The 27,074-nt window shown below is 45.1% G+C and overlaps 1 protein-coding gene across 5 annotated transcripts in view; it reads left to right on the top strand.

The window, feature by feature from the left end:
* Positions 1-27,074, top strand: part of TP73 (tumor protein p73) — a 121,163-nt gene that overhangs the window by 41,514 nt on the left and 52,575 nt on the right. For all 5 annotated transcript variants that reach the window (XM_029577921.1, XM_029577925.1, XM_029577924.1 and 2 more), the window contains exon 4: positions 22,994-23,239. In XM_029577921.1, the coding sequence (XP_029433781.1) occupies positions 22,994-23,239 (246 nt within the window). The remainder of the gene's footprint in view (positions 1-22,993; positions 23,240-27,074) is intronic.

Below are 27,074 nucleotides of genomic sequence, written 5' to 3'. Positions count from 1 at the left end.
CACCCTTCATTCACTTATATTATGGGAAAGTGGCTTGCTAAGAACTGATGTTACCATTGTCAATAAACAGCTTTCTATTTCATAAAATGTACCACACAGCTTTTACATCCTTCATTTACTGAGCCGTACGAAAGGTTGCCACGCTCGTCCGCCGGTACCAGGTAGACTCTTGGAACTGGCTTTTAGCTCCCTCGATTGCTGGTAAGCAGCTCTGAGGAATTAGAATACGTTGAGTCGAATCCTATAGAAGGACCCCTGTTCTCCCCACCCCCCCTTCTCGGTGGGGCGCTTGGTGCAGTCCAATACATCACTGGGCAAGTCTAGGCCTGCCTTGTGGTTTAATGAATAGTCATGAGGGAGAAGAGGAGGGCCCGAGTTTTGTTGTTAGATGCAGCTAGCTGACAGAACCCAGGGAGATTGGAAAAAAAAAAAAAAAGCAAAATAGCTAACAAACCTGTCTACGTGTACCACAGCATCCTCAGTGCCTTCTAGTCCTCCAGCAGCTCGGCACCCTTCTAGCCGCCATCACTGGCTCCGTTTCTTTTTTTTTAAGCCTGGTTTTTTTTTTTTTTGGTCTCATCCTCCTGACCCCATGACTCCTGAGGCGGGAAAGTTTCCAAGTGTTTTTCAGGTCCAAGAAGGCTAAAATGCTGTACATTAGTGACCCAATGCAGCCTTACACCACGGTAGGTGCTAACTTTTCTTAATGGTATCCTTGCTTCCCTCCCCCGTCGTCATGGGTGCCAAGCCCCAGCCGCCGTCTCACGACTCTTTCATGCCCAGAAGGGTTTGCCATGCCTTGTAGGGCTTAGGTCCTAATTGGCACAGCGGGTGGGAGCCCGGTACTAGGGCAGAAGGAAAGGATGCCGCGATTTCGCAAGGTTTTGCCTTTTACTTCCTCTGAGTTTCTGTGGCCTTTAATATCTGCTGCTGCCTGCTGTATTGGTATAGGGTTTATGTTTTATTCCGTGCCTATGATGGCTTATGTCCATGATATGGTTACCCGGGGATAGGAACAGATTGGCAGAGCTTTGCAGCGGGGCTTTTTTCTATGACATTTCATGGGATGAAGAGCCCCCAGCGTCGGCCTTCTGGGAGGTGACAGCTGGGACCTGCTGCACCAGCCTGCCGTACGTTTTCCTGCTGGTACCCGGGGTGTGATGCTGCACTCCATGTGCTCCCTAGCCTGGCTCCCAGGCGGGAAGGCGTGCAGGGACGGCAGAGCCACCGGCACCCTTGTGGGAGCAAACCTCCTCGCCTTTCTGCGCTGTGCACTTGCAGCAGAGCAGAGAGAAACCGCTTTGTGTGCATGGTGAACTGATGTTTCGAGTCTCTGACACTGACTGCAGATCTCTTTCCTCACTGTCTGGCAGTGCTGCTGCTAGAATAGAATAGAATAGAGGCTGTTTCATTTGAAGTAGAAGTGGGTTTCCGACCCATGTCAGAAAGCCGAGTTCAGACACTTGTAGATCGCACAGAATGAGCAAGTGGATTATTATTATTATTATCCCACTTTGTATACCGCATTCCAGATATCTGCTGTGCTGTACAGAGGCACATGATATTGATTGGCTTGGCATGTTGAAAACTACATGTAGACAGTGTAAGTACGTATATCTCACTCTATAAACTGCAAGGCCCATCTTGTCTGCCCTTTTTCCCTTCCCACTGCAGTGCCATACACCCTGCTCTGGTTTTATCCCCAGCTTCTCCATTGTAAGATTATTCCATGTGTCCCATCTCCCACCCTCCTCTCAATATAAAATTAGAAGGAACAGCCTGCAGTTGCTGGAAGTCAATGGTTGTAACTGATATGCACTTAAAGGGGAAAGGGTCCTGTAAAATTCATGTATTCTCCACCCTACATATATACATCTCTACATGAATATGTATATGCACGCAGCACGCACAAACAATTTGTAGTGCAATGCTTGAAATACACTCTGTACAGAAACAAGTTAAGTAATGTTAATTCTAAGTATTTATAAATATGAGAACACCCCATATATATATATATATATATATATATATATATATATATAATCTATACACTAGTCAGATTCTCAATTGATATTTTGCCATAGATCCAAAACAGGGGACCACTGGCCAGATCCAGGCAGCTCCCAATCTGATATGGCTGTTATTTCCTTTCTTCACCTAACTGATTGTTGGATATAGAGCAAGGTTGCTCCAAGAATGGAGCTGATTTTGATTTTCCTTGACGTTGTCACCATGTCATGGTGACAACGTCATGGTCGACGTGGTCGACAACCATGGTCGACATGGCTGCTTTCTGTGGTCACAGGTTAAACCAAATTAGTTCTTAATACAGAAAAAATATCATTTTGTGATGCTGGCAATTCAGTTATTGAGTTATATCTAATTTTTGCTTGAAAAATTGCATTGTCATTTGCTTTTATCAGTTCATCTTCTTTCAAGATGAAATTCCCAGACTTATGTTAGTTTACACTTATAGACTGCCTTCCTTGTATAAAACAAGCCAAATAATACAATAATCAATATATCATAATATACCACTAAATACAAGCAAAATACATCACTAAAATACAATAATACATAAAACATCTGGAAACATAGCTTGGCCTTACCCACCCTCACTAGGGATGGCCAAAGATACAGACCCAACAACTCAAAAATACATCACATCAATAGCAAATTAATAGCAGAACTGATCCACCCAACTCTTGGTTATTATGTTGGAACACAATACATCACATGACATGGATACCATGCAGTCGCAGGGCACACAGCAGCGGGTTTCAGAAAGGTTTAGTGCATTGCCTGAAGGAAAATCTGATTTAAAGAAGGATAATAGAGAGGAAAAATTATCAGTGGGACACTACATCCAGTCACAACATGCCACAGCTGTATATACACCTGGGAAAAAATGCTAAGCTGAAGAGAACATGAAATTATTTGACTGACGTATTTTACACTACGAAACATTTGTTCTAGATGTAATATTTCTCCTCAAATATTCCTTTAAAATTGGAACCTGAAAAAAGAACCATCAGTTCAGCACAGCTGTCCGTACTGTAGTGTGAGTGTGTGTCCTTATATTCCAGAAATCGTCAGTAACGTATATACGTATTCATTCCGCTCAATGAATAGAGTACTCGTGATCCAATATTTAAAAAAACAAAACAAAAACAAAAAAACCCCAAATATGCAACATTAGTGAAACAAGCCAGAATGTAAGGAGAAGAATAAATCTTCATTGATGTAAAATAACACATTTCAGAGAAGAATGAAGTGACCGCTCGTTAGCTGAACACCTCTGGTTTACTCCCTTAAGGACCTCACAATCAGGGTACTTAAGGGGAATTTTAGGAGTGCAGGATGATCAAACATTTTAAAAGAAACGCAAAAAGACTTCAGGACATTGGTTTTCTAACCCACTATCAGATACAGCCCCTCTAACCCACTATCAGATACAGCCCCTCTAACCCACTATCAGACACAGCCCCTCTAACCCACTATCAGATACAGCAAATCTAACCCACTATCAGATACAGCCCCTCTAACCCACTATCAGACACAGCCCCTCTAACCCACTATCAGACACAGCCACTCTAACCCACTATCAGATACAGCCCCTCTAACCCACTATCAGATACATCAACTCTAACCCACTATCAGATACAGCCCCTCTAACCCACTATCAGATACAGCAACTCTAACCCACTATCAGATACAGCCACTCTAACCCACTATCAGATACAGCCCCTCTAACCCACTATCAGATACAGCTCCTCTAACCCACTATCAGATACAGCCCCTCTAACCCACTATCAGATACAGCTCCTCTAACCCACTATCAGACACAGCAACTCTAACCCACTATCAGATACAGCCCCTCTAACCCACTATCAGATACAGCAACTCTAACCCACTATCAGATACAGCCCCTCTAACCCACTATCAGATACAGCAACTCTAACCCACTATCAGATACAGCCCCTCTAACCCACTATCAGACACAGCAACTCTAACCCACTATCAGATACAGCAACTCTAACCCACTATCAGATACAGCCCCTCTAACCCACTATCAGATACAGCCACTCTAACCCACTATCAGATACAGCCACTCTAACCCACTATCAGACACAGCAACTCTAACCCACTATCAGATACAGCAACTCTAACCCACTATCAGATACAGCCCCTCTAACTCACTGTCAGATACAGCAACTCTAACCCACTATCAGATACAGCCCCTCTAACTGTCAGATACAGCAACTCTAACCCACTGTCAGATACAGCAACTCTAACCTACTGTCAGATACAGCCCCTCTAACCCACTATCAGATACAGCCCCTCTAACCCACTATCAGATACAGCCCCTCTAATCACCCCTTTCCCTCTTCTGAGCTGAAATGGAATATGCAGAAACCTGTGCTCTAACTCGGTCCCATTTAATCCAGTGTCACTGCACGGTCTCTTCATAGAAACAGAGAAATGAGGGCAGAAAAGGGCCAGTGGTCCATCCGGGCTGCCCAGCAAGCTTCCCATGGCAGTATCTGCCGCGCCGTGCAGGTTACCCCCCTGCTTATCAGGCAGTGCTGCTTGATGTGCTTTGCTTAGGGTCTTGGCCGAGGAAGCAGTCCTGTGCGTTTTTCCTTAAGGTCTGCGCAGGAAAGGAGCAAAGCCATCTAAAGCTGGTCACAGATGGCCAGTGAAAGTCTTGCCCTTAATTGCACACTGGCTCACAGAGAGACCCCTGTATACCAAAGGGTTTCAGCTTCATTAAGATTATTACATGGCACCGGCGCAAGTGTCTCTTAATTGCTCACCTCCTCAAGTGGAGCCACATGCGGCATCGCCAGGAATGGACTCGCCCAATTCTGAAGGGCCCCTTTCTTTCCTTACCTGCTTGAATTCTTTTTCCATTCCCCCAGGGAGCCATATCAGAATGCCAGCATGGCACCTCGGAGCGGGGGAAGGGAGGAGACGGGGGGACAGGGGTCTTTTCACCCTCCTGTGCACTCAGCTCGGTCTCGTGATGCTTCGGCACAAAGGGATATAAATAGCTCACAACGCCTGCGCTCCAGTCCCAATTCTCTAGCATTTGATAACAAAGGTAATCATCATTGATTGGATGATAAGTTCTTTGTTATTTTTACCATGATATTTGGGCAGACTGAATGGGCCATCATCTACTGTGTTACATCTACAATGTTTCGGTGTAATGCTGGATCGAGATTTAGGGAGCCCACCAAATGTTATTAGCAGGATTATTATGATTATTTCAGCGTTTATACATCACCTTACACCATGGCGCTTTACAACAAATTATCTGTAGATATGAGTCCCTGACCCAGAGAGCTTGCAGTCTGACAGGGCAGCTGAGGCAATGGGAGCTAAAGTCACTTTTATTTTTAGCCTGAGGCCATGGTTGCAACGTCATCGTGTCCCTGGTAAGGCTAGGTGGAAGGGCATTGACCCTTCCCTCTGTTCTCAGTCTCAGCCAGAAGAACAATCAGCCGTCTCCCACACCAATCCTTCTAACTTGCACCAGGTCACACACAATATCGGTAGCAGGATTTGAACCCAGATCTCCCGGTTCACAGTCCATGGGGATTTTCTCCTCATTTTCTCTATCCCTCATCTAGTCCAGCCCAGCCCTTGCGGTGACGGGCCACATTGCCCTCTGAAGCCCGACTAATGTAGACCTTAAATCTAACCGCTGACTGTTGCTGTTGGGCCATCCTGGCGAGCAGAGTCCTGGACCAGCGGGTAAGCCCTTGCCACCAAATATTTCGTTCTAAAAAAACAAAAAAACCAACCTCCCAGTACTTGTGACAATGTCACTTCCCATAAATGTTAACAATGATAGGTGTCTTCGGGGACATTTTTGTTTTTATTTTTAGTACTATGCCTGTTCTTTAAGCCATTAATAAAATAAATTAGCAACACATAATTGTGCAATAAAATGAACCAAAAGTCAATTTCCCTTTCTAGTGAAGAGCCAAAGTGATGCAGGACATGGTCTGTTTTCTCTCTTTACAAATGGCTGCATTTTCTATCAGATGATATTTCAAGGGAAAGTTGTTCACCTAGACATAAAAAAACTGCAATATGGGATTTATTTGCCACTCACTCGTGTTAGGTAACCAGAAAAATCTGTGCCTTTCACATCTGAGAGCCCTTCCCCTAATGTGAGCTACCTTCCCATCGCAGTGGTCTGATGACCTAGTCTGCTTGTGATAATTATGGATACACACCTAGCCAGTTACAATGGAATTAAATATATTAAATCCATAAACTCCCTACACTTCCACTAGATCTCAATATTCCGCTGCCTTGCACACACCACCCACCAAGTCTACACACCTCACTACAACTAAAGAGCGTGCCCTATCCATAGCAGGGCCAGCAATCTGGAACGCTATGCCCTCTGACCTCCGTCAAGAGTTCTGCCCACAAAACTTCAAACAAAAACTTAAAACTTGGCTATTCAGAGAAGCCTACTCCTGATCGTCCCTCCCTTGTGTCCCTCCATCCTCTAATCACTATGATGTTCATATTATTTATTCTCGCAATTATTGTACCTGTTTTATGGAACCTCATCATTGTACCTTATTCATAGTACCTGTTTTATATAATCTCATCATTGTACCTTATTCATAGTACCTGTTTTATATAATCTCAGCTTTGAACATTGTTTACAGATTTTTCTGTATATTATCACCCCCCTTTTTTTTTTTTTTTGTAATTTCCGCTCTTATTTTTTCTCTCACTATTTTCACCCCTCTCCCCCCCTTTTTTTCTTCCTTCCTCCTTCATCCGTCCTTTCCCCTATGACCCTCCTCTTGTTACACTCTCCCTTTCCCCCTCCTTATGCTCTTGTAATATAATTTTTGTATTATTGTTAGGTAATATTGTTTTTTCATTAGCGTTACCAGTTACCATTATTTTCTAGTTCTCTGTAAAGCAACTTTTGCTGTTTTTCATGTTTCATGGAAACCGATATGATGTTACCCTACGATTGTCGGTATAGAAAAACCTTTAAATAAACAAATAAATAGGGTCAAATATGAAATATACCTTCTAACAGGCCGACACTCTGGAGTTTAATGGGACGTCTGTTTCAGTGTTGAAATGAGAGGCTGGAAACCAAAGATTTATTTTGTTGGCCGTTTCCCTCATGGTGGAAGCCTTCTTTTGTTGCATCAAATACAATAAGAATCAAAGTGTTATTGGCAGAGAAGCCCAGTAAGAATTGTCTGTGTCCAGGTTACTCCAGAGTCTGCCTAGGCAGCAGAATACCTTTCCTCCAAAACAGCTCTACGGTGATCACGGATTTCCTCTTCCTTGATGGTGGAATAAAGTCACACAACTACACCCAATCTAGTGACCGGCAGGTTTGTGAGTAGCCTGGAATATTCCACTCCCTGAGGGCACCTAGCTCAGCTACTAATTCCACCCCATTTTGTACTAAATACACTCAAATCTGCCCAGAAAATAACCCTTAAAGCCTCCTCGCTGGCAAGGCATAGTTTTTAAGTTTTCTTGTCCATAGCCGCAGAATTCATAAAGAGCCTTTCCTATGAATGTGCAAGCCAACCTTAGTAAAACAAATGCCAACAGGCAAAAAAGCACCAAGAGCAAGATGCTTTCTTCTTCTCTGTGTGGCCTAATGAAAAGCCTCAGGGAAACAAGGACCGGTCCAGATACTGTTAAACCTCTTCTCAAATCCACCTCGCAAAGTTGCAGCTACAGTGGTAAACAGTAACTTCAGCCGGTGGAGGAGACTACTTTTATCATTGATGAAGTAAGCAATATCATTAGAGACGCCATAGAATGTAGAACTGGTGGTAGTATTTTCCAACCGAACAGAGTAAATCATTGGAGTATGACTGTGGTAGAAACAGCTCTGAGTCAACTAACACACACCTAACTAACTTGAATATGGAATATTGCATTTTCCTATCATGAATTATGCTTATGAATAGTCTAGCTAGACTGTAAGCTCCCTGCACTGTTATATTATATATAAATAAATATATATAACTGTACAGCTCTGCATATGTCTAGTAGCACTTTGGAAATAAGTAGTAATAATTAGTAATAACTGAGCAATTATTACAGTATTTATAACAAAGCCTGCAACAGACTGGAGTCTTTATCTGCCATCAAGTATGTTACCATGTATATTTCTTTTTTTTTTCACCGTGACATTTAGTTACTCTGAAAATAGTCTGTCAGTTTGCTTCCCAGTAGCCACGTTTCTTGCCCAATATGGCTGTCTCGGTAGCCAGGCTCCTTTTAAAGATCCCAGCTTGGCACATTCAGTCCACAGAGTGCTTGAAACTCACTCATTTAACCCTGAGGCTTCCAGCCAGCTAATCCCACCATTAACAGTATTTAACCCACACGCTGCGTCTGTCCTAAATCGGCGAGGAATGAAAAACACCGATGACATTTGTTGTTTCCCACCCAAAACAGCACAAAAGCCTTCAAAATTCGGATTCACTTTGCGAGTGTGCACTAAGTAGGTTTAGCGTGCACTACAACACAGGAGGAAAACAAAACAACAACAACAACAAAAGTAGTGAACAAGACGAAAAACGAAATGAAACAAAAGTGTTTCCATGCAAACTTAGAAAACTGGCTTTGTCGTTTTAAAGGCTATACAAAATGCGTTTCCTCATGGGGGTTAACCTTTTCCCAAATCTTTGAGCATCCGTTACATATCATGGGCCCGATATTCAGAAAGTATCTGGCTAGGTAACATATTTGGCTAAGTTACAAGGGATATTCAGCGGCACAGCTGTGCTGCTGAATATCCATGCACAAATCATTACTTAGCTGGATAAGTTATATCCGGCTAAGTAACACCAGTACTATGGCTAATCTAACTTATCCAGATAAGAGCAAATATCACTACTTATCCAGTTAAGTTAAGCAGATAAGTAGCACTGCCCTGATTCGCCCGCCCACTTTCTATGCGACTAAAAGATAGCCGGATAAGTCTTACCTATCCAGCTATCAAGCGCTGAATGCACTGTGAATATGCTGCCCATATGTCCTTAAGCTCATGAATGTTGTTCGCAGTTAAAAATATACCATTTAGAGGTGACTTTTAAGACCTGCGCGTGGGCACATGTGCATGCGTTTGGCGGCTCGCACACATGGACGCGGTGATTTTATAACATACGCGCGTATATACGCGCATACTTGCACCTCTTATAAAATTGGCTGTACGTGCGTACATGTGCACACAACTTTATTTTGACACGCGAATGGGCGCACAAATGCCGCCTCGATCGCGGAAGTAGAGGAATTTTAGTAGATGCGCACACCAACGCAATTAGTACCCGTTTCCCCAGCTTGTTTCCAGTTCATCCCAGTAAAGGAGAGGACTTCCTAAACCCCCTAGTTAATCTGCCTCCTTTTTACCCTATTAGCTCCCTTCCTTAAAACCCTGCAGATTAATCTAGTTTTTGTTATTTTATTACTTACTTACCGGTTGTCCTTAGCAAAAGTAAAATTATGCGGTAGGGGTCCCGGCGCGTGCTTGTCCACGTGCGCAGACTTCATGTTACAGATTTGGCTCGCCCATGCCCCACCCATTCCCTGGCAACGCCCCGCCCCTTTTTTCAACTTTTCGATTTGTGCGCGTACCAGGAGATATGTGCGTACTCGCACGGTTTCTAAAATCCGTGTGGCGCTGGGCCGAGTCATGCACGTATCTCTGGGCTTTGGCACGCATAGAGGTAGATTAAAAAAAAAAAACGCGCGCGCGAACAAAAGTACGCCGGATTTTATAAGATACGTGCGTAGCCGCGCGTATCTTATAAAATCCGGGGTCGGCGCATGCACGGGGGTGCACATTTGTGCAACTTGCGCGCGCCGAGCCCTGCGAGCGCTGCCCGTTCCCTCCGAGGCCGTTCCGAAATCGGAGCGGCCTCGGAGGGAACTTTTTTTCTACCCCCCGCACCTTCCGGGCAGTAGTAACTTACGCGCACCGACGCAGCAGGCCCCGACACAGGCCGCTGTGTCGGGGCACTCGGCCACGCTGTGTTGGGGCACTCGGCCACGCCCCCGGACCGCCCACATGCCCCTGGACACGCCCCCGATCTCTAACCATGCCCCCTGGCCACGCCCCCGACCACCCCTTTTTGCAAGCCCCGGGACTTACGCGCGTCCCTCGGCGCACGCAGGGGGGGGGGTTTAGGGTAGGTTTCGGGGGTTATGCGCGTATCTTACGTGCGTACCCCTTTGAAAATCTACCCCATAGCGTTTTTAAAATCTGCCAGTTTGTTTGTAAATATCCTACCCCCCATCACTGTAAAATTAATACAGAGTTATTTTTTATGGAAGATTGCTCCATCCTCATTTCTTGCGCTGTATAAAAGTTTCTCTCCATTTCAAAACAAACATCTCGATCAGTTCTAATCTATGTCTTCTGGTCCCTATATATTGAAACATAGCTGGTAAAAAAAATGTATTTAATAAAACAATTTGTCATTCTTTGTTGACTATGGTTACGTTTCCTCATCACCTTCCTTATGTTAAAAGTCTTGCGTTTCTTGTTCTATAGATAATTATCTATCAATAAGGAATGTTCTATTTTTGCCTGGTTTCTCCCTCCTCCTGCCTTTGAGGCTTACACCGAAAAGAAATGTAATTCCCACCCTTTCAAAGCATGATGGATCACTTCACAAAAACATGCCTTTATCTGGAAAATGTGTGTTCAGCTCATCTTCTGAGTCAAGTCTTTTGAAAACTGAGAAAAGGGGCAGATTGAGCTTGTTCCTGTGCATAATTTTTTGCCCACCTCCTGATTTCACCATGCTCAGCCACGTGTTACAGCCTCTGCCCAGGAGAGAAAAACAGTGCTCTGAAATGAGGCATGCCTTCTAATATTCTTGTGGCTCTGTGATGACACTCGGGCCGATACAGTAAAGTCTGCGGGAAAGCGGGCGATTCTCTATTCAAATGAGGCCCAGCGGTATAAACAGGCAAAAGGAGGCGCTAGGGAAAGTAGCGCGTCCCTAGTGCCTCCTTTTGGACCGGAGCGGTGGCTGTCAGCGGGTTTGACAGTCGATGCTCAATTTTGCCGGCGTCTGTTCTCGAGCCCGCTGACAGCCACGGGCTCAGAAACCGGATGCTGGCAAAATTGAGCATCCGGTTTTCGACCCGACAGCCGCGGGCTGACTTCAAATTTTTTTTTTTTTTTACTTTTCGAAACTTTCGGGACCTCCAACTTATTGTCGCCATGATATTAAGTCGGAGGGTGCACAGAAAGCAGTTTTTACTGCTTTTCTGTGCACTTTCCTGGTGCCCGAAGAAATTAGCGCCTACCTTTGGGTAGGCGCTAATTTCTGAAAGCAAAACGTGCGGCTTGGCAGCACATTTTGTTTTCTGAATCGCGCAGGAATACCTAATAGGGCCATCAACATGCATTTGCATGTTGCGGGCGCTATTAGGTTCGGGGGGTTGGACGCGCGTTTTCGACCCCTTACTGAATAAGGGGTAACGCTAGCGCATCGAAAACGTGCGTCCAATGACGGGTTAACAGTGCGAGTGTATAGAAATCTCCGTCAGACTGCCTTAAAGGACTGTCTTGCCTGGTCCTCCTTAAAAATCAGACCCACAGGGAATCTGAGTGAAGGGAAGAACCTCTCATCAGAGTTTAAGAACTCAGGACCTGGAAGGTTTAAACAGGCCACGGGAACGTCTGGGATCAGCCTAGTTTATCTCCACCCGGGACCTTACAAAAGGGTATTGGCAGATGCCTCTCATGCCAATAATGAAGGAGAAGACTGTGTTCTTGATGCCACGTGGACTTTTCCAGTTCATCATTCTCCCTTTTGGACTCCATAGCACCCCTGCAACATTTCAACGCTTGGTTGATCGCCTGCTCCTCCCACATCACGGGTACACAGCCGCTACTTGGATGACATCGTGGTGTACAGCCCAGAAGACATATCTAAGCCAACTCCAGGCCATGCTAACCAGTCTGAGGAAAGCAGGGCTAACAGCTAATCCCATGAAGTGCTTGCTGGGAGGGCAAGAAGTTCAGTATCTTGGCTACACTCTGGGGAAGGGCAAAGTCCATCCACAGACCCGGAAGATCGAGGCAATCACCCGGGTGTCAGTCTCACAAACAAAAGTGAAAGTGAGAGCATTCCTAGGCCTTACGGGATACTACAGAAAGTTTAGACCCAATTACTTGGAGAAGGCAGAGCCTCTCACAAGGATGTTGTTGATGAAAGCACCAGAGAAGGTCCAGTGATCAGCTAAAGCAGAGAAGGCTTTCAGGGCTCTGAAAGAGCCAATATGCTTTGATCCTGATAAGCCCAGACTTATTTATTTATTTAAAATTTATATACTGCAAATCATAATTTCTAAGTGGTGTACAATAAACATTCATAAAATCCATTATACATAAATTATTAATGCTAAAAACAAAACACATAAAACAAGCAATAAACTAAACAATATCGATACATATAATAAAACATCTTCTTTCTCAAGAGAGTTAGCTCATTGGTCTGCACCAAACCCTTCATGGTGCAGCCCGATGCCTCAGAAATAGGCTTGGGAGCTATACTAGTCCAAGAGAAGGATGATCAAGAACATCCTCTGGCATACATTAGCCAGAAGTTGATGCCAAGAGAAAGGCGTTACTCAACAGTTGAGAAAGAGGCCTCGGCAGTCAAGTGGGCTTTAGAAGCCTTATGCTATACGTGCTGGGACGGCAGTTCACGCCCATAACGGACGACCAACCATTTCTGTGGATATATAGAAATAAGGAGTCCAATGCAAAGGTGATAAGGTGGTTCCTGGCCCTACATCCCTTCAGCTATCCGATGCCACATAGGGCAAGAAAGGAAAATGCCAATGTGGATTTCCTATCCAGAGAGGTGTCTCTTGTACAGGCAAAGACTGAGCTGAGGGGGAGGGTATGTGAGGGAGTTTATAGAAAACGCCCTCAGACTACCTTAAATGACTGGGCACAGCTGTCTCGCCCGGTCCTCCTTAAAAACCAAACTCAAAGGGAATCCTGGGTGAAGGGAGGAGCCCCTCACCAGAGTTTAAGAACTCAGGGCCTGAAAGGTTTAAACGGGCCCCTGGGAGCAGGCAGAGACGCATGCACGGTATGAGAAAACCTGCTATGTTTGAGGACTGTGCGTCACCTGAAGTTACGGTGAGCTGCATCGTTTGTTTATTTAGCTTTGCTCTTCATTTATCACTGTAAATAAATTGCACAGAAGGAGATAGCCAGAGTCTGCCTCCTCATTCCTCCTGGCTGTTTCCAAGCCATTCTCGCTGAAGTTACCACAGACAAGTTTGACTAAAAGCGAGAAAGGAAAGCCACACACATTCCTGAAATGAATCTATCAGTCCTTTATGCCTCTGACTCCTTTCATTGCACCCTACATTATGCTCTGGGGCATTTATCTAAGAATGTAGTGTCCGTGGTAGGAAACATACCTATCTGAAACGTTTTCATCACTGAAAGAACTTTTGAATGCCAGGTGTGCAAAAACAGCTTTTCTTTTTTCAAGTAAATGAAAAAATGCCAATATTGAATGCCAGTGTTCCCCCCTAACCTTCTTTAAATGATGTTTTTCTTCACAGGGAATTAATGGGCCCAGAACAGGGAGCTCAGGTTTTAAATCCTGCTTCTCACTCCTACAACCTCCCTTCTTGAGTTGGGTCACTTAGCATCTCTGGCAAAATTACCCTGTTGCACTTCCAAGCTGGTCTCATCCCAGAGTGAGAGTTCCTCTGCTACTAAACACTGATTCTCAGACTGGGAACACCAGGGTGCATGGCAGGAACATTACTCCTGGGGGAATTCTGCACACAAAAAAAATCTGCACACAGAAATTTAAAATTCTGCAAAATTCTGCATACTTTATGTTAGTTAAAGGCTGTGATGTGTATTCTGTTATTTTAAGTAATTACTTTAAAATGCAATACAGAAAAGTAATTACTCAAAGATGCAGAGTTTTAAATATTTTGAGCAGAATTCCCTTGGAAGTACACTGTAAGAGTGTCCCTTCCACCTCTCTCCCCTGGCCAGACCTCTTTCACTCTGCCCTTTTAGGCCCCAACTCCTCCGCTCTCCTCTCCCCTCCCCCTCCATGTTCAAATCCTTCCATTCTATTTCCACCCCCTAGCCCTCCACTCCCACAGTTTGACCCCTTTATCCATTCAGGCTTCCTCTGTCCCTCTCATTAATGTGCACACACACACATCCTTACACAGGCTCCCTCTGTCACACACACATACACACCCTCTCACACAGACTTCTCCTGTACCTCTCTCACACAGGCTTCCTCTCTCTCTCTCTCGCACACGCACCCTCACACAGGCTCCCTCTGTCCTTCTCTCTCTCTCTCACACACACACACAGACCCCATCACCCAGGCTCCTTCTCTCTCCTGCACATACACACCCCCTCACACAGGCTCCTCCCCCTCTCTCATACACACACAATCTCTCACTCATGTTCTCACATACACACACACATCTCACAAGCACACTGCCTCTCTCATACAAGCTCGCAAGCTTTCTTGCCTATTATGCTGGGCCTGCTGATCTTTGCTGTTCTGCTTGCAGCCAGCTGACCCTCGCATCTGATCTTTGCATGAGCAGGATGGAGTCCACTCACAGCCGGCTGCTGCCCCAGCCTCATCTTCGCTATCAGTGGGACCCACTCTGCTCATGGCCAGTGGCTACCCCGGGCCTGATCTTTGCCGCGAGCGGGACGGACTCCGTTCACGGCCAGCTGCTGCCCCAGGCTGGACTCTCCTTGCTCGCAGCCCACAGGGCCTCTCTCTGAAATTCTGTGCAAAAAACTAAATTCTGCATGGGAGGGGGAATTCTGCACAAATTCTGCACTCCACAGTAGCACAGAATTCCCCCAGGACTAGAACATGCTTTAACCAATAAGCTGTACATCTGATAATGTTTGTGGGTATTTAGCCAATCAGATGGCTTGGATTGGCTAAGCATTCATGCACCCTTTGATTCCATTTTACAGTTGCTGTCCTGAACCCACAGCATTTCACAAAAGCAGGGGTGGAGCTCCTTTCTGCCCCCAAAATAAAATTGCATAAAGGTAACATAAAATATTTAAAAGGTGGCATTTACATGTGCCTCTTTGCAGTACACTTCCAGGTGCTGGTCTGGGTCTGACTGGCCCCACGTTGCTTGGACTAAATTAACGAGAGTGCCTCAGCACACCGCTGTCAGGGCAGGACTGACTGGGGATTGCTCCTGCTCTGTGAAGAAAAAGAAAACCATGGTAGGAGGGTTTGTGGAGAGAGGAGGGGATATTGTTTTTTGTGGCATTTGAAAAAGAAACGAAAAAAAAATTTTGTTTATTTTTCGTTTTATTTTTTAAAAATTGAAACAAATTGGGAACTGTCACTAAAATTGCCTGGTTTCTTTTCAAACAAAACCACATCCCTACTGGCAGGCTGAGCTGATCCTGGCTTCCACCCATTGAATCTTGGGACTTGTAGTTCCCGCTGTCCGTAGAGAATCCAGAAGCAGCTCGGTTTGTTCCATTATGACATAAGTGTGCCTGGGCACCTTAGCCATAGAGTAAGAGAGAGGTTTGCTGGAAATCGTGTTACATTTGGTATTATTGATTGCTACTAAGAAATGTGGCCTAGTAGTAAGCCTTGCAGGATAACGTAGAGGGATGTATAAAACATTGCCACTGCACCCCCATGAGAGGTTGCTGCAATGGCTTATTCCTGCTTGCTTATTAACAAGAGATTTTCCTTTCAGTTCCCTTAAATTTGCAAAAGTATAGGTCCAGTGTCTTGGCTGAGACTTCTTATGTATTTATTCTAATTCACATTCAGTGGCTGGTAGCTTCTCTCTTGTTTTTGAGTGGTTTACTCATGTTGTGATTTTTGTTGGAAGTTTACCATCCTTCTTACTCTACAGATGGGAATGAAGAGTTGAGGGGTTTTTTTTTGTTTGTTTTTTTAAGTCATCTGGATTTTCCTCAGTCCAAGGGATTCCATTGCCAATGCAGCAATTGGTGGAAGGAGGAGTGCAGAGGTGCCCACAAGGTACAAGAGAGAGGAGAGGAGAGAGATCAAACAGTGGATCCCAGCTCTTTCAGGAGAATCTCTTTCCAATTTGCCTAGGGTAAGCTTCATAGTCCATCCAAGGAAAAAGAAGGGACCGAAAGGGACATACTAAGGACCACAGATTCACTGCTTTCAGTTGCGTTATGGATATTTTTGTTGGAAGTTTACCATCCTTCTTACTCTACAGATGGGAATGAAGAGTTCACTTAGAGAATAGCCACTGCCATTAGCAATGGTTACATGGAATAGACTTAGTTTTTGGGTACTTGCCAGGTTCTTATGGCCTGGATTGGCCACTGTTGGAAACAGGATGCTGGGCTTGATGGACCCTTGGTCTGACCCAGTATGGCAGTTTCTTATGTTCTTATGTTCTTATATTACCAGAAACATTTGTATCAAGTGCCATATTCATGCTGAAGTACTTCAATAAAGTTTTATGTTGGAACCCCATCACAACATCCAGCTTTGTCCTTGGTATTGAAAAGATTAGAGTAGGCCTAACACCTGGGGCCTTGGAGGTTTGTCCTTCCCCTCCCCTCCCGTGGAGGACCTGCACAAAAATAAGGTGGCTGGGAACTATCAAAGATAATATTTGTCTAATCCAGTCCAAGAACACATTTCACTTAAGCACATCAATTTCAAAAGAGGAATAGATACTGAACAAATTAACCAAGTAAGAAAGCGAAAAGGGTTTGTTCATAATAACTAGTTTAATTACTCATACTAGATGAAACCAAGCTAACAGTGATAACCAATGCATACTCCCAAAAATGCCTTTTTGCTACTTCAAAAAATATGACCATCTTATGACAAATTTCTTCAGTACTGAAAGACATCTATTACAAAAGCATCAGCAAAGAGTGAATGGAATATTTTCTGAAAGCGTCCATTCCATGGGAAGAAGAGTTAGTCTTGAAAGGGCAAAGTCACAACATGGCTGTTACCAGGCACACTGCTGGATCACGAATACTCTGCGGGAGAGAGTAGCCCAGTGACTGACCTAGACCACGTGTTGCCCATGGGAGGTATCAAGGAGACTTTTCTCAAACGACGTGGCAGCTCTTCCTGTGGGATAGGTCTCAGTTCCGAGTGCACAAGGCATGAAACGTCAACTATAGCCACGGGTTCAATGTGAATCTGATCTTAAGAAGAACATATTTGTATTAATATAGTTATGGAGCCCCCTATAGAGAAACATGAATTGAAAATATTCCTATATGCTATTTTCCTGTATATATTTGCTTCCTCCCTTGATCCTTGCTACCACATGGGAAGAAGGGACCCCATGGGGGTTTTGAATGTTCATATATAAATATATTTGTCTAACCTTTATTTTGATTTAATATAAAAAGTACCATAGCTGGCAGAGCTCTTCATTTATTTTTTTGTGCATTCCCCTAGCAAATCATAGCAGCTTCTTTTTTGAACCGAAGAAAGACATTTGTCTTTTTCTGTTAGTTCAGGGGTTTTCTAGCCTTGTGGTTCTCAGCCCGGCCCTTGAGACCTGCCCACTCACATGGGTTTTCAGGACTTCCACAGCGAAGATACATGAGCGGCTTTTGCACGCACCGCCTCCATCGTATGCCCATTTATTGCCTGCGTATTCATCCGAGGCATCCTGAAAACCGGCCTGGCTAGGCGGGGTTCCTGAGGACCAGCTTGAGAAAACCTGGTCCACGCAACCTCTTCGCTTTCTGATGTCAATCCGCCCTGGCCCCCATTTCTGTTCTCAGGAGCTAAGAAATGCTTGGAGTCCCTGCCTCCTTGTTCATGTTTGAACACCTTCCATCGAGTTGTCTCAATCTGAGCAGCAGTGTCCTCTGCTTCCTGAAAATGTGAAATCTGCACTACATAGGGAGGATAAAATTGCCAGTTACAATACAATCATGCCAGCAATTAACCAATCAACTAGCATACTTGAGAAATGTTCCAAACATTATTTTTATAACACTCGCTGTGATGTTGCTTAGAGGTGCCTATCAGCATTAATGCAGATCATTTCCATGATACTGAAATGCTAGGAGAGTGTATATTGTCTCTGGCACCCGATGCATTGTCTACAGTAGCTTGGCAGTGGAAGATCTGTAGCTATTAACAGCTGGATGAGAAAGCTGGTGTGCTGAGCTGAATGCCTCGCTGTGCAGTTCCAGAGCAAACATTTCTGCCTCTTTTCTAGGAGTTAAAAGTAAAATGACGTCATAGTGATAACTACCATACTCTAGCATAACTTCTGAGGTCCCTTCCACTCTTGGGCTCTGGATATCGATGGAGGAATGGCTGATAAGACTACTTGGTCACTTCGTAACCATGTAGTCATGAACAGATAAAAAAGCACCGAGGCAGGGTTACAGCTCTTTAAAATCAAAGCAAAGCACAGCTCAAGTTGTGCTTTACCTGTGCAGTATGCTTCTTGGGGTAATTGAGTTTTTCATCTTGTGCCTCCCAGTGTCCAGCTAGTGGTCCCCAATCTGATCCTAGAGGCAGTGCATGCAAATCTCTCTCATGGATATCCATTCTGGAAATCCTGAAAACCTGACTGCGCAAGGGCTCCTCCAGGACCTGGTTGGGGATCATGCCCCAATGGATGTCTCAACCAGGCTTTAGCACCTTGCACCCGAGGTCCTTTATTGCTGTAAGAGGACTCGACATTAGGATGTGCGTCAGGGTGTGCGCACCTGGGTTAACAATGCCAAAACCATCTATTTTCCACATAGCAGGCAGTGCTCTACACCTTGCTCACGGACCCATGCGAGCCCCTGTTAACCCAAAAAGAGTCCCCTCGTGCGCCTTTTTCATGAACTAATCAGAGACTCTGGCATCCAAAGGATGTGACCCAGGTAGGCAGGTCTGTGCCTCCCTCTGTTAACAGACAGACAAATAATACGGTCCTAGAGGGGCAGATCCTGCTAAAAAAAAGAAAAGAATCTGCAAAGTGAACATTCATTAGTTTTTGTTCTAAAACACTCAAAGGTGCCTTACAGCACACTGGGGGGAACCTGACTGCAGGGGTCACTGCAAAGAAGGGGTTAGGGAGAGGAAATGCCCATACAAGGGAGGTTGCTTCTCCTGCAGCTTTTGCAAGCGGTGACCTTTGGTCGAGACCCATTCTGATCTGATTTTGTTTCTTTGCACGGGGCTGGCAGCCAGCATTTTCCCGAGCATGTCTGCAGAATGTTTCTCGGCGTGTAGGTGCCTGTGCGGGTGCCTCGGTCTCGTTCAGGGCATGTCGTAATTAGCTTGATGGCATTTCTTCTTTCACCCAGGTTTCTCATCCTGACGGCATGCCATAGGATCCTGAATGGGGCGCCTATTGATTTGTTTTCCCCCATTAATGCATGCAGGTGTTAACTTCTTATTCATTTTTTTGTTGGTAGTCAGACGTCTGTCCTGTTATCCTGTCCCCTTTCTGCTCCTGTCTCTCTACTTCTTTCTGATCTTTTTTTATTTTTTGGGGGAGGGGGAGGGGGTGAGGAATATGTTTTTGTTTTTTTTCTTTCTGGTGCAAGTCTTACTGTGGAATAAGTTTAACAAGTCTGGACAATGAACTCTCTGGAAAGAGTGGAAAAAAGCAATCCTTAGAATAACTGGAGTTTAGCTGATGGGAAAATCAGGAAGCTTAGGTGCAGCTGCTGGACTTTGTAAAGGAAATTGGGAGACCTTTTCATTGGACTAATTTAATAGACAGCATTTGCTCCCTTCATCCGATCAGTGGTTTTTGTACTCAGCTATGGTCCATTTCTGACTCGGAATCTGCCAGATGCAGCGGATTCTGGCCCCATGAATCTTGAATTAACTCTGAAGCAGCGCTGACCTGAGGCCCCAGAGGAACAAGACCTAGAGGAATGATTTTTGGCCCCATTCTTTGAGTCGGGGCAAAGCTAGCTGTGATAGAGACAGTCCCTGGGCATTCTACCTTGCTTAGATTGCTGCCAAGTGAGACGGGAAGGGCGGCTTAGCTTATGGGGAATCTTCTGCCCATTTCTCTGCACCACGCACACACACACTTGGGTGGAGTGGGGCAGTCATCAGTACACTGGATCCAGTTTTAAACCAGGCTACATCCAACCCAGAAACAAATTCAAACTGAGACACATCCTTGCATGGAGGAATATGTGGCCTAACACACCCAGGTAACTCCATGGCCGACAACAGAAATTGCAGTGGATTCAGATTCAGTAGATTCCTTCTATAAGAGCACCTTTGAAATCAACAAGAAAAGAGGCTTTGTGAACAGAATCTTCTTACAGGAATCATTTCCACAAGAAGGAAGGAACATATTAGGCGTTTGATTGGATGGAAATGCAGTGTTCTACACTATCATTTTTATTAAACCTTATTATCTTTGCTTTTTCCACTTATGTTCATTGTAAAGCCTTTGGCTGAATTACTGTTTGCTGTAAACCGAGGTGATGTGCATTACGTACCGCGGTATATAAAAAACTAGAAATAAATCAATCAATCAATCAATCAATCTACTGACAGCTGCAAACCCCTCACCCCTCCAGTGCAATGCAGCGGACAGCACTGATCCCATCAGGGCACTGGTCTTGAGCAGTGATCCTGGGGCTGCCCGTCACTCTAACTGATCAAAGGTCATCAACAGAGAAAGAGAGAGTTAAAGTAACGGGACTGAGCTTTGGGAACCCAGTTAGGATGATCTAATGCTGTACTGGTTGTAGTTTGGAAACCCAAGTTTGTGAGGTTAGCTGATCGCAGCTGCATCGTTTTCCATGGTTTTAGACATTTGCTATAGCGTATGTGCCAGTATCAGCGAGTCAAGGGCAGGCCATTACCTTACTGGTCTTGGATGGAAGTGAGAACAGTATTATGGGGGGTAGCTTATATTCTGCCTAAACTAGAATTTCATTGCAGTACTAGGTCTGGTGTTCTCCCTTCTCTTGTGCAGGTCGACAGAGCTCGTGTAATGATGTCAGGGATTAAGTTTATGCATGGGAAGCGAGAAAAAGGGGAGAAACAGCTCTCATAAGAGTGGGGCATTCCTGGACCACTGTTGCCCCACCCCTCCCTGTGAGACGGCAGGCCGGTCACTTTATCGCCCCGTGCTTTAGTTTAGCCATGCACGATCGGGTAGGAGACCGATAAAGGCATTGGTTGGCGCTCCTCTTGGGAAGTTGAGACCTCCTACCCATCCCACCCTGACGTGACTGCAGAGAGGCTTCTGAAAGGTTTCTTGGGCTCTGTTCAGATGTAAAAGTGTTTTGCCTTTATTGCTGTATTCGTAACATCTCCGGCGATCGCAGCATCTCCTGTTTCTGGTGCATTACTGGTAATGGCAGCAGACGGAGATGGTGCAACACCCAGACATGTGACAGAATGGCAACAAGTAATAGTGTGACAGCATTTGCAGCTCCCTTCTCAATTCTGTCATCTTCCTTAGATCTTATACTATTGTATAGGCGGCACAGAAATAATTTTAAATAATGAATAGGAGGGGGAGCGCACCAGCCGGTCAGACCTTTTCCATACGGTACAATCTATAGGGGGCCAGCACAGAATATTTTTATAATAATAGCTGGTCTTGATATTTTATGTTTCAATCTTTTTGAAATTATTGAAAACATGGTAGGGGCAGGGGACGCGGTGCTGTGGCTTATATTCCACTGGAAAACGTCTGGCACCACCCCAGGGATGCTGCCAGGAGGCTGACGGAGCAGTTCCCCCAAAGCTGAGCTGGCAGGAGCCCCCCGCCCTTGTCTAGCCAAGCTCCTCATAACCCTCCTTCCCCTATTACCCCAACTTCCCAAATTGCTACTGAGAAATAGATTTACTACGTTCTAGGCGAGTTTAGTAAAAACTCACTCTGAATTTTACTTTTGAAGTTTTGGAAGTTCATTTTTCCAGGCAGCTGTCTTGACGTCCCTTGAACTCCTGGGAACAAGTGAAAAACAGGGAGATTCAAAGTTGCTGGATTCTTTACGTTAGCAGGGTCTCCTTAGGGACAGTCAGTTCCGTGTGATGCACTTTTTTTGTCTGTTATAATGTACAGGAAAGAATTGGAACTTGTAGGAAATGAGTAGCGTTGGGCAAAAAGGGAAAATTTCATAACACAAATAATGTTGTGGGTTTTTGGGTTGGTTTTTTTTTTTTTTTTTGCTTAGTCAGCAAAATCCACAAACCTAATCAGCAGAGACATTAGGAAGAGATTTTTCTGCACAGTGGGCAGAGAATACTGGACAAAAATAGAGGGAGGAAAGGGGTTTACAAAATGCACCCAAAAGGACTGTTGCCTGTTTTTTTTGCCAGTTTCATCAAAAAATCCTATTACATTCTATACTGAAAATAAATCTTACAGGTTCAGACATTAAAAAAAACCCCCAAAAAACCCTGCAAATTTTCCACAAGAGACAAACCGTTTGGCTTTAGTTGTTTTTCCTGGAAATACCTTTGTACATCTCTTAAAATTTCCCTTGTAACTGCCTTTATGCCCGGACAGGTTTGACAGTTTTTGCTTTCCAGATACACTGATGCAGCCACCTCCGGCTTGAACGAGTTAGGATCCCATTGCTGGCACCAGAAGTGTAGGACAGTGTCTCAGTGGTGAATGGGTGAAAAGGACGAGTGCCAGTAGGGGTGTTTACATTCTCTGCATAACCCCTCTTCACCTTTCTGAGAAATCCAGTGGATTGTCGGGGGTTACCTCGGTGAAGAAAGCTTCTAATGAAGATGAAATACAGGTCACAGTTTCTTTCACAAGTAGTGACCTGTGAAAGTAAACAAAAAAAAAAAAATCCACAGGAAATATTTTGGGTGACTGTTGAGCAAACTTAGAGCCTTTAAGAAGTCTGAAAGCAGACACCTGAAGAGCAGCTGATGCTTCAGTCCTCATACCTGACTCTCTCTCTCTCTCTCTCCTCCCCTCCCCTTTTTCCCTTCTCCAGTCCCAGTTTAATTTGCTCAACAGCAGCATGGATCAGAGTGTCGGCAGTCGAGCGGCTTCCACCAGCCCCTACAGTTCCGAGCTGGCCTCGAACGTCCCGAGCCACTCGCCCTACTCCCAGCCCAGCTCCACCTTCGATGCCATGTCACCTGCACCCGTCATCCCTTCCAACACAGACTACCCTGGTCCCCACAACTTTGAGGTCACCTTCCAGCAGTCCAGCACAGCCAAGTCAGCCACTTGGACGGTAAGTGCCGTGCCTTGCATGGGGGTGTCCGAGGGCAGCAACGCAGCGCGCACCGTAAAGCGACCTAGTGCTTTATGACATGGGAGAAACGAGAGCACAAGCCAGATTTCTGAAACGTATATTCTGTATATTCAGGACACCGTGAGGAGGGGAGGGAGGGTTAGGACATGAATCTCAGCCCTGGCTATAGCTGACCATTGCTCTGCATGGCATGTAGTTCTGTTACAAAACTCACTGCTTACTAAGGACAAGGATTGAGCATGTCTGATCCTGATAGCAGATGCTGAATTTTACAAATAGGGAGCGTGGTGGCGTTTAATAGGAAATGTGCTTTTTTTCTTTCAATTGCTTCCCTAGTTGAGGTGAATTTTTTAAAAAGTTGTGATGGGCATCCCAAATCTCTCTGAAATCTAAGAGCATGGACTTCAAACCCATGTGGGTCTGTTAAGAACTCCTTTATAAAGGAACGTACAAAACATGCATTTGGTTTTCTCTTAGTCCCCAGTGCCCAAATTCTGATACACAAGTCTGCCCTGCTGAAAAGCCCCTCTCTCTGTATACCTGTGTGTTTGGGCAGGGTGCGGGATCTGCGTTTCTGTGACATTAGGAGGGTGCTCTTCTGCAAGGAGCAGTCTTCTCAATAGACCCGGTTCATTTTAGGTGCTTCAGCTTCCTCGCCCTCGGGGCTTCCAAGCACCATGATAAAAAAAAAAAACCAAAAAAAACTAACACGGAGCAGAACTGAGAGAAGCAGCAGAGAGGTTGGGATGACAAAGTCTTTGTAGAACGTGGGAGAACCGGAGCATCTCCTCCAAACTTAGCGTCGTGCATTGGTGTCCGTTCCATGCTGTGCTCTTTGCAGTACACCCAGCTTCAAGCAAATGTGTCTCGTGCATATTAATGGTGGATATCCTGAAAACCCAGCTGGCTGTGGGGGGTCACCAGGACAGCCCTGGAAAGCCCTGTTCATTCCCATTTGTCCTCTTTTTGATTGAGCTTCTCGGCACTAGACACGAGAGTGCTGAAAAACAAATCTGGTGTATTGTTTGAATGGGGCAAACAGACTGATGGAACTTGGTTCCAGGTCAGGAGGATGAGCTGAGTCAGTCCTGGCTTTTCAGCTGCTGCTGCTGCAAAGCATTCTGGAGGCTTCTCCCTGTGAGCATCTCAAAACGGAGGATCAAAAAACAGAGCTACCAATTTCATGTATTTTTTCCCAAGACGGGTGGATCTGGTTCTGGATCTTACATCCATTGCATGCATGAATCTGCACAGATCCTGCTTTTCTTAGAGAAGCCTCAGAGCTGTGAATCTGCTTCTGCAATGGAGTAAAGCAGGACTAGATCTGTCTTAATTTAAAAAAAACCTAGACCTGGAGTCAGGTGGCCCACAGTATCCCGCCTATTTCTTACCCTTGCACTCCTGGGAACAGCTATGGCTGGAGCTTGGTCCTGCTCTAACCGTGCGTCTCTGACAGTTCTACATCTCCTGATCATTTTGCAAGTGGAAGGAGTTGGCAGGAGCAGTGAGTTTGCCCTAAGCGTGTAATAGTCTGTATCAGTGCATGGCATGTCAATGAATGGGTTAAAGCTTGGCTGATGGCTGTACAAGCAGCTCTCGGTTTTTAATGCATCCTAAATTTCTTCTGCAAATTAATTCTTAAAGATGCAGGAAAGCAGCAGCTAGCACTACAGTAGCGAGTAAAGCCTGGGATGATGGAACCAAACCAGTTGGTTTTCACCTTAATCTGGCTCATGAGGAAAGGGCAAGACAATCCAGATTACCCATCTGCTGTTCTAAGAGCATCCCAGTGTGAAAAGTCTGAAACAGAAGACGTAACCCCCTAGTTTATGTGACCTGAAGCCAGGAAGTCACTCAGCTGTAGGTAGGATATGGCGGTCATGTCATGCAGCTTTAGTGCCAAAGTTTCGGCCATGCTTTTGGTGCTAGGGTCAGAAAATGCGTAGTGACGTGGAAGAGTTAGGGAATCCCGTGCTACTACCTCCCTGGAGCTGTGTCACAGCTAACGGGACAGAGAGAGGGTGTGCAGAGGGATCGCATGTTCACATCTGTAGCATAGCATTACTCTGAGGACCAGTGCAGACCACGGTGCATTCTGTTCACAAAGTTGCTGATGCATTATCTGCAGGCTACTAATTCCAGCTGTTTCCATTTACAGCAGCTGTTTATTTCGGCACATGCTGTTTCATCTCTTCCAGGTGACCTGCTGCTACATTTTGGAACAGAGTATTATCCTATGGCTGATTTGATATAGTAAAATACAATTGGCCATTTTTGGTACAATTATACCAAAATGCAGAGCCACTTTGAATATTACAAGCTGCGGAATTTTTGGCCCAGCAAAATGGTGCCCATTAGCGAAGCCAATTCCGGTATTTTGAGCCCCCTGGAATCTTGTAATGAAGGATCCCAAATCTGGCCTGCCAGTGTTGCTACTGTGCAGTGACTATGACTCACTCCCCCCTGGGGCTCTCAGTATTACTGCTACTGAATCCCCAGTCCTCTCTGAACGGAATGGAAGACCTGTGCAGAATTTGAACTCGGGTCTTCTGTTCCATTTCGTTCAGCAGTGCACAGTAGTTCTACCTAGGGAGTCATTTTAATTCCCTGTGCCTCCCTGTGTAACCCTGGGGGAGTCACTTTAACTCCCTGTGTAACTTGGATGGTGGGGCACTTCCTCTCCCTGTATCTCACTCACTATGTGACTGGGAGGGCGGGGGAAGAGGGTGGCACTCTCTCTCCTTGTGTCTGACCCTCTCTGTGACCCTAGGTAAATCACGATATGTATTTATTTATTACAAGGATTTGTTAATCAGTCTCCTTCCATAGTATTCAGAGCAAGGTTCAGGATCATCATGTAGTTTACATCTGTGTGATAGAAAAGACAAAGTAGATAGTGATGTAGGTCAGGAATGGAGCAAGGGGAAAGGCTGAGAGAGTAAGAGAATATATCATACAGCCCAATATGCAGTACAAATTGTCCATAGAACAAGTGAGATTTACGTCTGTAAGAGAAAGATAAGGAATGAGGTGAGGGGGCATGGCTGATAGCATGGTGGTAGCTCAGTATATATAGCACAGTTCAATGTGTAGTTCAGAGCAATGCAGATTATCCAAGACAGTGCCTTTGTCATTGACTCTCTGTGGGCAAGTCACTGTATCTCTCTGTGCCTCACTCACCGGTCCTGGTTTTCGGTTTGGAAATCTTATGACTAGGTGCACAACGTGGATCGAGCTCACTGTAAAACAGGAGCGACCAACTCTGATACTCAAGAACCATGGAGAGGTCCGGCTTTACGAATATCCAGAATGAACAGTCACTAAATATATTTTTTCATATAATGACTGTAATTAGGATAAGAAGAAAGTTAATTTGCCTGTTTAGCTTTTCCTGTTAACCAAACCTATTTCTGGCTCCTGAGGCCCCAAGCTGGGAAACTGTGCTGCAGACGTTGCTGATCACCCAGAATATCTATCCAAGGACAGCACTCTAAAAGCAGAGAGCCTGGGAAAACTCATCGACTCGCTCTGACCCGGAGGACCCCATCCTCTTCCAGCTCTCTCAACTATAATCAAAGCTCCTTTCAACTCTCTGCCGCCTCTCCCACTCAAGGGATATTCTACAAGGGAGCAACAGAAGAGTGTTAAGCCTATTCCAGGATGGATTCTCACTCTTACAGTGCTGTTTCCCACTGGCCTGTGTTCAGCTGGCCTGCCCAGTTTTTGGCTACCAACAAAAGTTCAAAACTGGCAATGTATAAGCCATTATTTATCTGAGCCTCCCATACCGCTGCAGAGATCCTCTCTTTCCTCT

This window comes from Rhinatrema bivittatum, chromosome 15, assembly GCF_901001135.1.
Source record: "Rhinatrema bivittatum chromosome 15, aRhiBiv1.1, whole genome shotgun sequence".
NCBI classification, from domain to species: Eukaryota; Metazoa; Chordata; class Amphibia; order Gymnophiona; family Rhinatrematidae; genus Rhinatrema; species Rhinatrema bivittatum.
Note: the sequence above shows the minus strand (reverse complement) of the source record. Positions and strands in the feature narration are given on the sequence as shown.